Source organism: Colius striatus, chromosome 2, assembly GCF_028858725.1.
Source record: "Colius striatus isolate bColStr4 chromosome 2, bColStr4.1.hap1, whole genome shotgun sequence".
In the NCBI taxonomy this organism is placed as follows: domain Eukaryota; kingdom Metazoa; phylum Chordata; class Aves; order Coliiformes; family Coliidae; genus Colius; species Colius striatus.
The window spans coordinates 111,359,980-111,373,217 of record NC_084760.1 but is presented as its reverse complement, the minus strand read 5'-3'; the positions used below and the strand labels follow the sequence as shown (position 1 = coordinate 111,373,217).

Below are 13,238 nucleotides of genomic sequence, written 5' to 3'. Positions count from 1 at the left end.
CACAGCTCCACTTTTGAGAGCTATTCACCAGAAATGGAATCAATTGACTGAAAGCAGTTTATTGCCTGTAAGCATTCAAATATCACTTCAGAGGTTTCGAGAAATAGATATTGCAGGAGCTTTGCATTTTCAACCAAGGTTTGGAAGCCGTCAAGAGAATTTATTCTAATTCTAGTAGTGATCTGTGAGTACCTCATTTGGTTAGGCTACGGCAAACTAAATACAGGGCAAGAGTGTCCCTAATTTGCATTGGTAGAATTCAGCCATATTCGAACAGAAGGAAACTTTGTTCTTCCCATTTCATATCTGCGTAACTCCAGCTAATACAGTTTGGGAACTCATATTACAATACCACAATCTTCACGAGGTCTCCATGGGTGCAATTTATTGCAATTAAATCATGAAGAATGCAATGATGTATACAAGGAAGACTAAAATTGAGCTCAGAGGTCCTTTGACTGTGCAGAGTTAGGTTAAAAAGCACTAGAAACTTCCTTCTGTACTTAAAACAAGAGGCTTTGTTCCCTCTTTGTGACTTAAGAGAAAAAAAAACATGAAAAAGTGACACCATTTGTATGGTTACTTTTAAAAGCAGGACTATATTTCAAGCATTTATTAACTAAATTAAGCATATGCAATTTAAATTATGCTTTCCTTGTCATATTAACATATTAATGAATATACATCAGCGAGTTGAACTAAAAATATAGCAAAGATTTGCATGTCTGATTATCTCTGTGCAGTTTTGCAACTGGCAAATTGAAAGGAGGACAGAAAAACCCCAACAGTCATGTAAAGGTCTATGCAAAATTACAGCTTAGAGAGGTTCCTTAATCAAAGGGTTGGTTTGTATCTTTTATAAGCAAAAATGAGAATCTCTAAATTAAGAGGACTTGCTCTTGGAATTATGTTCAAAATAGTAATTTCCTCAATTTTTAAAGCGGTGAATAGGACAATGAAGTCTTAAGCAAAAGCACTGCCACTGATCTCCTCCCAGCCTTTTCAGGGGAAAGCAAGAAAACTTATGCTTCACCACACTGCCTCAGTATTTTCCAAACAAGCAAAAACAATGGAAGAGTGGTATGCAAGGAATCAGGGAAAGCTATTTTGACTATGAAATTGTTGACAGCAACCAACGTCTTGCAACCACTGAATGAAAACATAACCAACAAACCAGTTTATTTGTTAAAATCATGACCAAGTCAGGATTTGCTTGCTGTTCAGCTTTACTCCAGACTTCTAGGATTACCCCAGGCAACTCGGCCAACTCTGGGGTTCAGCTTGCCATATTTCCCACCTAACACAGGAGAAAACAAGTAATAAGTATTTCAATCATGTTTCTCATGGATGCATGTAGCTGAGAAATTTTCTAGAAACAAAAAATACTAATGCTGCTAAAATTCCAAGATTCCACTTCCCTTGCAGTGCTACCAGGTTCCCACCTCCAGATACCATTTTAGATCACTTCCAAATCAGATTCCTTTTCCACGCTTCTCCAGATTAAGTCTGCAACACCAAACCCATCCAAGAGCTGCATCTCTCATTTTCTATTTCTCCTCCATTCTTTGAAGAAAAGCTTGCACTTCAGAAAGGTTATCCTTAGCACTCAAGGAAAGCTGCTTTATTTCTCATGTTTGAGAGACCACTAACTAGGATTTAAAACAGGTGATTCTTTGAACATGTATGTTTAAACGAGCAGAGCAATTTCTTATGCTCAATTTTGCCCTCACCCTGTCCCTTCAACAAATTGGTTAGACTAAAAATGAAAAGGGTGGGGAAGGAACAAAAACATTTCATTTGGACTCCCTCAGCTGCTTTCAACCCTGTAAACGTGTGACTGGCCAGGCAGAGCAATGGTGAGAACAACAAAGAACAGCAAAGGCCAGGAACTTTAAGCCCATGTTGCTGAAAGAAAAAGACCTGTAACTACCATGTAAACTCACATGTGACTTCCCATGATAGTTCTATTTAGTGCCTTCCTTTTGGTCTATGTTTTTAACAAGTCAAGGCCAGTGTACTGAAGTGCATTTGTAAGACAAAGTTGTTTAATATGGAAGGTAAGTGAGCTTGCGAATGGAGAGGAAATGTTTGAGCTTCTTTGGCACAAAACTCCCACCAGTCATGTGCTGAAAACCTGACCTACAACATGGCCACTGTTACCTGCAAAAAGAGTCTTGTTTCCTAGAGTCTTAATTCAGTCCCTTGGGAAAGGGAATGAGCATCTCCCAGATTTTTTTTTCTGGCATCTAGAAGTCCTGAGGTACCATTGCTAGTAGCATAAAGTGATGGCAACAAGAGCACCTGCAGCAGGAATGAGAGATTGCTTTTGTGCAGACATGGCCCTAGCATTCAAAACACTTCACATGTTGATTAACTACATTTCCGTACAGGAAGCTCATAATGCCTCAGCATTAACACTCAGTTACCCAGTGCCAGGGACAGTTTTGTACACCATGGTTGACTTCCAGCAGCTACCAGTGAACTCCCTCAGTCAGAGATTTTGTAAATGGAATGATAAGAAAAGGAAGGAAAAGAAATTATGTTTATCTCTTTTTCATTAAGGACAAGACACAGGAGTAGAAATACCAGAAGGATGGAAAGCCACAGCTTTCTAGAAATTAGAAATGAAATAACTCTTCAACAAAAAGATTACAGAGAACTGCCTACAAATTGCATTCTGTCATTGCCCATGCCTTCTGCTGCCTAATGTATTAATAGAACTGTTCTCCACATGGAAATTCAATTCATGAAGAAAGGTGAAAAAACAAAGCTGCTGGCAGATAACATACAAGCTGCTCAAAAGAAATGACACAGGTTGGCTCTCACAGAATCACAGACATGCAGAGAAACACACAGCAAGTTTAATGGTACAGTTTGCAATGATTTTGCTTTGCAACTGTGGACTGAGTTGGGGTTTTTTTGGTGGATCAATTCTTGCACAGCCAAAGCCAAAGTGCAGCTTTTATGAAAAGTATATATATATCTGTGTGTGGATAAATATATATATATATATGTGGATATATCTCTCTATCTAAAGCAGAAAAAAAATCCCAAGGATTATGCAGCAAGGAAGGAAATAAGTTACAAGTGTTTCTCCCCAATTACATGCCAGCTTTCCAATTTTCTATCTTCCAATACCCTTCTACTGCAGCAGCTCTTCCCAATTAAAATAAATTAAGAAACTCTTCTTCTTTACATCCCTGAATCCTAAATATTCAGGCATCTCAAGAAAGACCACGACAAACCTGGAAGGATCTCCAAAACATTTTTTGAGCAGCAACATGGCATCGTATCAAGAGTGGGAAAACTGGCCAACTGGCAAAACAACCATTTTAAATGTACTTGGCCAGGCTAGGCCTGTAAAAACAAGATGCTTTGTCAGCCAGTGCAGTAGGCACTTCTGTTCCTAACAACTCCTTCTTTTTCCCCTCAGTTTTCTAAGAACAAATTACTTGATAATGTTGACATCCAATTCCTCTGAAGAACACAGATGGCCAGCAACATGGAAGCTGAGACACAAAGAGGTCAGTCACTTTGAGTGGTTATATACAGTTTCTCCAGCAAAGAAATTCCCTTTTTAAATGTTTTTTCGAAAAATGACACAAAACTCTAGACTTTTGTTAAAAAGAAATTAGAGAAGATTACAATTTTTGGTTCTCCTTCTTCAAAGGCCTCCCTGGGCAAATGCATTTCATAAAAAATATTTATCCCAAGATACATTAATTCAGAAAGCAGAACACACGCACTTTCACACCCAAACCACGTGCTGCTGCTTTTACACAAGTTGGGCATTGGCAAAAGAAATCACTAACTCCTATATACTCACCCCAGGAGAGTCCACCAGCAAGTGCTTTGGGTCCTCAACAACCGGCAACACAGCAGCAAACAGACTCAAATCTTTGTATTGCAAAGTTGATTTTTAACAAGCCAGGAATGGATTACATTGCTCAAGCGTGGTCCCCTCGTTCTCCTGCCACAGGCTTTGTATCAGTAAAATGAGAAATGGAAAGGATTTTTAATCCACCTTTTCCATTTCAGTTCCTTCCCACCCTCTGCAAACTTCCAAAGACCTTCCAGTTCATACATTAAAGTTGCATCTTTCCAAGCCTTATGCTACACTTTGCCTCAATTAAAGCCTGGTTTTGCTTCAGGAAGGTTGAATCTGTAGCTGATTATTAGCTGTGGAAAATGCAGACCTGTTCCTCTGCCTCTGGCAACGACTCAGACCAGGCCATGTGCCCTGAAGAAGGTAAAAGCTCTGACTAGGCTTGTTTAAGAGCAAAGTCAAGCAGTCAAATGGTTCCAGTTTGCATGTGGCATTTTGGGGAAATGCAATGCTTTAATTGGTGTGTTTGTACTCAGTTTCTATACAAATCGAAGTTCATGGTGGTAGGGGATTGCAGAGAAAATGGCATTGTGATTATTTACATGACAGCAGTAGTGCAAGAGTCACATTCAAACTTCTCTGCCAACTCATTTCAAAAAGCAGTTCCTTTAGTGATGGGGAGTATGTAATTTAGAGCCTTCAAATTACCCAGTTAATGCAGAATAAAGAAGCACAAGAAGCTTATAACTTGATTAAACAAGGAGAATGAAACCATACATTTCACCTGAAAGTCTGTGTGCTAAATGCTTGGTCTGTTTTAGCAGAGATCCTGAATGTCTCTGACTGCAGTGACTTTATTCAGCTTGAATCCTGAAGATCTCAAAGTGTGCACTGCCACAAACTCCCAGGGTAACTTACCCCAGAGCTGCAGGAACAGCAAAGAAAAGGTTGAAAAGTTACAGAAATGCTTTCAGTAGGGGCACCGGGATGAGGATCTAGGGCTGTTAGCTAACAGTAGTTTCCAAAAGTTTATCAACTATTTCTGCAGGCAAGGCAGCTTGTAAGAAATCCAGGGTGAGGACTTTCAGATATACCACAAACAGACAGGGACAACATAGGGGTGATAAGAAGGAAGAACAGGTCCCTCTGACTAATTTGTAGATGCATTACCAATTCCAGTGAAAGATGTGTCTGAGTGATGAAACACATTTGCTGGAGACAACTTTCAACAGCCAAGTTGCTGAACCTTGCTGCCCCTCTTCTAGCCTCATCATAGTCTGTATCCCAAGGCTGCAAGAGACAGCTCTGGAGGATACTGTCATCAAAGATAGGCAACATTTTGTTGCTGCATGAGAATGACAGATAGATGTTAGATTGAAATACATTTGTTGGCCATGTGAGATACATTAACAGATGACAAGTCCCTGTCATAATGTCCAAGACCTCAATATATTTGCTGAGAAAGTACAAGCTTTCAAGGGCCCAGGACTGAACTTGATGAAAGACAGATGAAAGGCAGTAAATGTGCATCATTATGGTAATACCTATCTTCATAAAGCCTACCTTCACTTAATGCAGAATTCTCCTCACGATACCCTGAGCTTGGCTTCAATTAAAAATATTTAACTCTTGCTTAAACTATTCTATTGAACCACTTCAGCAAATCCAGTTCCAGAGTACAAACAGCTGACAAGGAATGTATGTGTGTGCGTGCACCTGCACACCTCTATGTGTATATACATGGTAGAAATAAACAAGGACAGAAACTGTTAGCACCACTAATTGTAGACTATCCTTGCTTTGTAAAACAGGATGAACACATGAGGTACTCTTGAAACAAACACTGTCAAATATATACAGTGGAAAAGCGACAATTCAAGTTGGACTGTTATTTCATGCTCTCATCTCCGTAACAAATTGCACCTAAAAATCCCAGCAGGCACAAATAACAAAATTCTCTTCTTGTCCCCTAAATTTCACCTTGCTTTCAGGAGAAGGTGACAGAAATTGAACTGTTGAAGCAAAGGACTACAGAGAGTGCCATGCAGAGGATTAAGGAAATAACTGCCTTAAGTCAGTCAACTGTGTTCCAGTTTTCTCTGTGCTGAGTGACCCGTTGCCCCCTCTGGTTTTTATTTGCTTTTGCACTGTACTGCCTTATATAACTGTTCCCTCCAGCTCATAAATTTCCAAGGTGAACAAAAGCTCAAGTGATTACATTTGGCTTTGCCACAAAGGTGATTTTTTTCCACTAACTTCTACTTACCGGGGTTTATATTTTTAATCACATAAAATTATTAAGCCTGTTGTGGTTAAAGTTGATCAATTTGGCTTCTATATGCCCACGCTTTCCCATTTTTGACCAGAATAGTATTTCCCATAATGTTAATAACTCCAAAGATTAAAATGGATTAAGCTTGGAAGGGTAAAACGGTTGGGTGGTTGTTTTTTCCTTCCCTCCACAGGCCAAGCTGCCCTTATTGTGGTTTGAGTACCTAGAACTGTGTTTCATCTCCCTAAGCATCACTTTGCCTGTACCGATATCCTACAAAAGGTTGTCTGTCTTTTCAGAATAGATCCTACATAAAAAGGACTGAAAGTCCATTATCTGAAGTTATTTTCAGTGATAGCTCTGAAGCAGCCTGACCTGGAGTCACACAGAGGCAAAAGCAGGCACAGCTATAATCCTTTCTCCCTACAGCATGAGTCTACTCATGATGTTTTCTTGATTTGACCTTTCTTCGGTGGTGAAAGCTATTGGTGGAGACAACCACAGCCTTGGGAAACCAAGAGACCCCTGCTTACAAAAATGTGCACAATGCCAACAGATCCTCAGTGGCATTCAGTCTTTAATCCTAGCAAGGTAATGAGATTTATAGAAGCTAAACCCTAAGGTTTTTATATTACACTGTGAAAGCACGTTCAATTTTAGTATCTGTCAACACGTGTGAATTCAGCTTATCATTTGTTTATAAGGCGGCTGATAAAAAATTCAACCTAAATTTGTGTAAAATATACATGATTAACAAGTCAGAAACAATTTTGATCTCTCAAAAGTTTACTTTGAAACCTACTTCACTCCTCCTCAGAACATTACAAGAATTACACTTTCATAGTCATACAAACTAAAAGTTGATGCAACTTCAATCTCCAGACCTTCACAATCCCAGTAGCATTTTACCTCCTACATACAATATGTGACAATTGGCTGTTTTTGTTATGAACTCTTTCCACACTTGAATTATTGTAATTATTACACAAATTACTGTTCATATTCCCTCTGAATTATCAGGGCCTGGACCTAGTCATTACCAGAGAGCAGATGTGATACACTTAAGGTAAACTGTGAGCAGGTAGTTCTTACTTTTTCAGTATCAGGTTAAGTCCTCGCACTGGCAAAGAGTCACTTAACTAATAAGTCCTTTCTTCACAAAGTATCTCACTGGTGATCTCACTGATCCAAATACAGTCAGAACTATGATCCAAATACAGTCAGAACTAGCAAATGTTAGATTTTTAGTTTATCAAAAGTCTGTTACTAATATTTGCCTGTTCTTTAGAGAAAGATGTTTGGTTTGTAAGAAGATACAGATCTCTGGTGATATCAGACTTTAGAAATGATAATGGAATGAGGGGCTGCTCTTTGCTCTTAAATCTGGAATAAATTATCCTGATTTCTTAACTTATACTGTGGCTTTTAGTATTTGCTATATGGTTGTATTTACCTTCCATACCCTATTAGCTAAGTTTTATGACACTTGCCTCAGGAGGATGCTTCAAAAAAAAGGAAAGAGAAGAGACATACAAATTAAAAGGAAAAGGAAAAAGAAGAGATAGGCCCCTTCTAATCCATACTCCTGGTTTGATTTCATCAAGTCTTCTCAGAAGAATCCTGCAGTAGAATCTCAGACTTGATGTTAAATTAGGGCAGAAAACACTCTGCTCATAAAACATGCTTAACATCCCGCTAAACTCCAACAAAATTTCTATAGTATGGATTATCAATATAATAAATATATACATAAATATATGTATATATTTTATATAAATGAAAGATGTGAAAATACCCACTCTGTAAATAAGCTAAAGCATAAAAACCAAGAGCAAATACTCAGGCTGATCTACAACATTTGATCAGTCCCAGATATTAAGATGCAAGAAAGTGTAATGCTGCAAGAAAATAAAACTTATTGGCAAATCAGCTCAGAATACCAGGGGGAAGAACACATCTGCCCCGTGGGAGAGGCACGTCTCATAAGGAAAACAACATGACAAGTTGCCATATATCTTACTCCAAACCATAGAGCAAAACCAATGCATTTATTTCTTATTAATGACAAGGTCAGATATAAATCTGTGACTGAAATCTGTGGGTTAAGCCAAGGTTGCGAGGCAGTGACCGATTGCCATATGGAGTGGTGTTGACGCGGCAGGGCAGGAAGGGCACAAGAAGGGCGACTCTTCAGCTCGCTCGGCTGTCCCTCCCGGCACATTCGTGTCCGGTTGAAATTTCATGCCAAAAGAGCTTTACAGTGATGCCCAGAGAGGGAGAACAAGATTAAAAAGGACATAAAAAAAAGAGGGCAGGGAGCTATGGATGTTTTAAGTCAGCAAGGTATAGAGATACAGGAGGATAAAACCATTGTGTGAAAGAAAAGATGAGCTGTTCAAAAGAAAAGAATGGACTGGCAGTGATGAGTGCTGAATATCACCAACAGATAAAGGCAAATGCAGGCTAAAGTGCAACTGCTTTAGGATTTTATTTTTAGTCATATTGTTAAAGAAAATGGTCTTTCAAAGCAGAGTACTTCGTGACTAGTATGTTCGTCTGCCTTTAACCAGGGTGTATAAAGACCAGCACAAAGGAAACTTAATGTCACTGTAAAACCTTTAGTGAAGAAGAAAAGCTCCAATTGCAAGTTAGAGATCCTAAAACAAACTTTCCAAAGTTTGGAGCACCACTATTTCCAAATGCTTCTCATTAAAACTATTTTTTAAGAGCACTTAGAAGAAAGGGTTCATTTTTTTCTCTATTATCAATAATGCCAAGAACGGTAAGAATTAATGCACGCAAGTTGCAATGGACTCTCATACCCAGAAACATCTCTCTTCCATCAGAAAACAATGAAATTTGACAATATTCATGTAAACTCAGTCTACTGGCATTTATGAACCAGTCACTTCAAAATCTCCATTTCTAGCTCTATTAGGTCTTATATACACAGTCTTTCCATCATGAAAAAATTGACTGAGACAGCATTCAGAGACAACAAGCAGAAAGTTACTCCACTAAATTGCCTGGCTTTCTTCTGGGCAAAGATTGAAATCCAGTCCAGAGACACAGAGGTGAATCAGAGTGACTTTAAATTTTGGAAAGGTACATTTTCTACAGAGCATTTATTTGCTTCTGTTGAAACCTGTGAAATATTAATGTCAATTCATTACACATCAGTGCATTTGTATACTTCCCTGTTCTCAAATGTCCAAATGAAAACAGTCTGCTCTGAATAATTTACTCTTGAATCATCAACCAGCTTTCTTCTACAAATTCAGGAGATCTTCTCTATTCACTAAATCACATCTATCACTGACAACCTTTTAGAAAAGATGTTCTCTCTGTTAAGTTTCAGAAGGGTACCAGTGTATGTGTATTTGATGTGCTACAAAACTTGATATTTGGAACAGATATAAAAGTGCTACCACTAAATATACAATAATAACAATATACAAAATAATATCCAACAATAACAATAAAGTAAAAGTTCATATAAAGGCTATAAAACATTGTCACTTTAAGTCTGTGCCCTGGAGCCAGTGTGCAAGAACAACTCATTCAACTTCTAAGAGTTAAGTCTCTGCAACCATCTTTCCAGGACGTTCCCAAACATGTGGGAGGAGTTTAAGGGCTGGATGAACTGTTCTGGCAACCCAGTTGCTGCTGTTTTGGTCCTGGGGTTCCCTGAACTCCCCTAACACCCATCACATGAGCATGCTGCAGAATGCCTCAGCCAACAGTTTTGCAGCAGAAAACCTGTTTAAAACAAAGCTAGACTATGTGAAGCCACAATGCTCTAAAATAAATGCTAATTTTGACTCAAGTGGTGACAATCCTAATTTCTCAGTGATTATTTCTGTAAGTACCAGTCTAATACCCTTATTCACACAGATAGTCAGACTTGCTGACAGCTCACTACTACACTGTCCTTAGCAAAGGAGACAAAAGTTATGTCTCACAGCAGTTCAAAAATGAGATTCACACAACCACTTCCCTTTGAAATATGAAACTACACTGCTAAAATAATTCATTCTGCTTTTGTTGTGGGGCTGTTTGGTAAGAGAAATTACATGGTCTCAGAAATGTCTAGCCTTCCATCATGTTCACATCCCCTTTCTCTCTCTGCACAGGGTGGAAGAAATATAAATGTACTTGCTGATTGATGTTACTGTAATAATCCATTACCAGAGAAAAAGCAATTTCAAAAGAGTCACTAACTATAAATTTTCCCTTATGAAATAGAACACTGGTTCTGAGTTAATTATTTAATTTTTAAAAGTGAACAGTTAAGGATTTTTTTTATGAAGACAGGTATTTTTTCTCATTTGCTCACTAATGTATTCAATGTACACTCTTGTGACCTTTTCTTAAAAACAAACTTTTCCATTTGTTACTAATGGAATACAATTATTGCCATTCTCAAGATCCTTGAGCAGAAAACTCCACTTTTTTGAGGCTAGGAAAAAACCTAAATGCACACACCATTATTATATCGGTCACTACAGAGATAGGTGAGTGGAACGTGGAAGGTCAGCACTTAGGAAGGACAAGATTGCTAACACTGAGAGGAAAAGCAGACTAACAGACTGACTTCAGTAATATATATTGTCTCATTAGGATGCCAATTTACTTATACTTTCATTCTGGCCTTGGTATAACCACTGAGTTTCAGATAAATCATTCAGTCTGCACAGGCATACTCCAGCTGTGTATATATGTATATAAATGTGTGTGCCTATATGTATATAATTTATGGAGGGTTTTTTTAGGTACACCTAACCCAGGTACTCTTTGGTATAAGCCACAAAAATATTACAAAATTCAAAATATAAAATGTTTACTACTGACATCAAACCCCCAAAATTAACTCATGGTATGATCTGCAGTAGCTACTGCTAAGAAATAAGGGTTAAGATTTGCTAAAACACTGCAGAAGAAAACAATACCACTTTGAAACACATTTCCTGACAGAAAAAGACAGAAAAATTGAAGACAGGAAGCCCTACTTTTAGTTGTTCATTCATATGAATTATAAACATTAAAAAGAACCACAGTGTTCTGCCTAGATAGGGCTACAGATCTCTTTCAGGCAGATGAAGACCAGATTGTATAATGTAACTGGTAATAAAGCTGTACTCGTAACATGGAAATAGGTGTTATGTAAAACAGGAATCTTTCCTCTCATTTATCCCAAAATGTAAAAGGATGTTTGATCATCTACAGTTTGTAAACTTTATTCTTTTTCACTTTCTACTTTGTAGCTATGACCTGATCTTAGTATTTGATGAGAAAAAAGACCAATCGACTCCACAGCACATAGAATCAAATATAATTGTAATAGAACTGCTGGTATATTATGCTGATTTTATGTTTGATTTCTACATCCTCAGGTTTTCCAAGCTTTACATAAAGGCATTTGTCAACACATACAGGAAGATATACATAACATCAGCAAAAATTGCATTCACTACCCAGAACACACCTTGTGTCTGAAGATGGGCCACAAATTCAGGCACATTAAGGGCCTAGTGATGAAAAATACATTGACTTGATTTGAATGCAGTGAATTCTACAATGGTTAAAATCTCTCAGCACCATCCACAGCTAAATCAAATTGAAATATTTTGCAAAAGAAAGCTTACCTGACCATTCTTCCCCAATTCCATTTCAACTATGGCAACAGGAGTGTTTATCTGATCGACGTGTCTTGACTGGGACTTCAGATCCACTCGCCAGGTCATGTTTTTCAAGACATTATCCCAACGGCTTTGATTGATGAGGCTCTCGTGGATCTTTGTTCGGTGGTTCTTCCAAAATTTTGCGATGACTGCAGCTTGATCTGACGTGATGCCACCTTGTTTTTTGGTTTGAGCTGTGAGAAAAGCCTCCAGCTGATTCAAATCCATGTCTGCTGAAGCAATTGACTGTAGGGAAGATAAGAGGGGAGGGGAAGGGAAAAAGCTTGTTTGGAACTACTCTTTTTACAGCCAAAGTTGAACAGCCTACTGAAGGTCACATCTTCAAGGTTTTACAAATATTAGATATTAAAGGGATAGTGTCAACAAAGCTGGGTTATGGAAATGACCTCACAACTTTCATTAAAGCTCAATTTGCCAGTGCCTTATCCCAGGTTCCTGCTCCCAGGCAGATGAAGGCTAATGGATTGGTAACGTGCCCAACTAGTCACTGCTGGGAACACTGGTTTGGGGCCTGGCAAGATACTGCTGTTCTGGTGGTCTATTACAGAGCAAAATTGGGGCAAACATGGCATGCCCCCCGCAAGGCTGAAACAAGTGAGGAGACAGCCCAGCCTATGGCAACACCAACTGCCGCCACCACATCACATCACAGACAAGGAAACAGAACTGGTAAATGCTGCACCAGTCAGGCAGGGTCTGTGGCACTGGAAGTGTGCTGCCTGCAAGAGCACAAGTGCTCTAAGAGAGGCCTTGTGTTTGAAGCGATCCATTAAAAAGCAGCTGCAGCTTCTTATGAAGCATCGGTGGACTCTGTCAGGCTAAATACCGTGTTTGCATTTTGTAAGGGAGTGTAAGGGGTCATTTATACCTCCTCCCTGTGCAGCATCAGAAACTATTCTTCCGAAACTCCTCTTTTATCTAATTTTTTCAACTATTTTACCAAAGTTGAGAATCCTACAGGGATAAGTTTGCATTGCCACACTGTCAATGGCTGCTAAATATGGCCATGAAGGGAGGGGGAGGATGGGAGGTGAGGAAACTGTGGCTAAGTTCCCTCATCATAGTTTCAAGCAGACACTTTTGCTTTTTTCTCACCCAAAATGGATGCAGCTTATCCTAAATTAACATGCCACCTCCAAGCACATGCCAGTATGGAGCACAGCAAGGCAAAGTGCAGTCCTTAGGATTTGTTTCAGTTTAATTTTCCTGTGTATGGTATTCCCACTGCTGTACTCCATGTGGCCAGGGATATAACGATCTCACATTTGTTAGCCAAGGGAGTGACACTATGTGGCTTTTGGCCGGATGCACATGGCATACATCACATTGCCCATTTGCAAAACTGCTTATCTAAAAATCAAGGGGTTAGCACTCTGAGCTTGCTGAGGATGTGAGACCTGCTGCTTCACTGGCAATGAATTAAACTTTCAGCAGCTTG

The 13,238-nt window shown here is 38.9% G+C and overlaps 1 protein-coding gene across 2 annotated transcripts in view; it reads right to left on the bottom strand.

Annotated features, from left to right (window-relative positions):
* COMMD1 (copper metabolism domain containing 1) overlaps positions 1 to 13,238 on the bottom strand; it is an 83,285-nt gene that overhangs the window by 47,185 nt on the left and 22,862 nt on the right. For both annotated transcript variants that reach the window (XR_009818115.1, XM_061989142.1), the window contains exon 2: positions 11,744 to 12,025. Coding sequence is in view for 1 of the 2 variants with exons in the window: in XM_061989142.1 (XP_061845126.1) it covers positions 11,744 to 12,025 (282 nt within the window). In the remaining variant the exon portion in view is untranslated. The remainder of the gene's footprint in view (positions 1 to 11,743; positions 12,026 to 13,238) is intronic.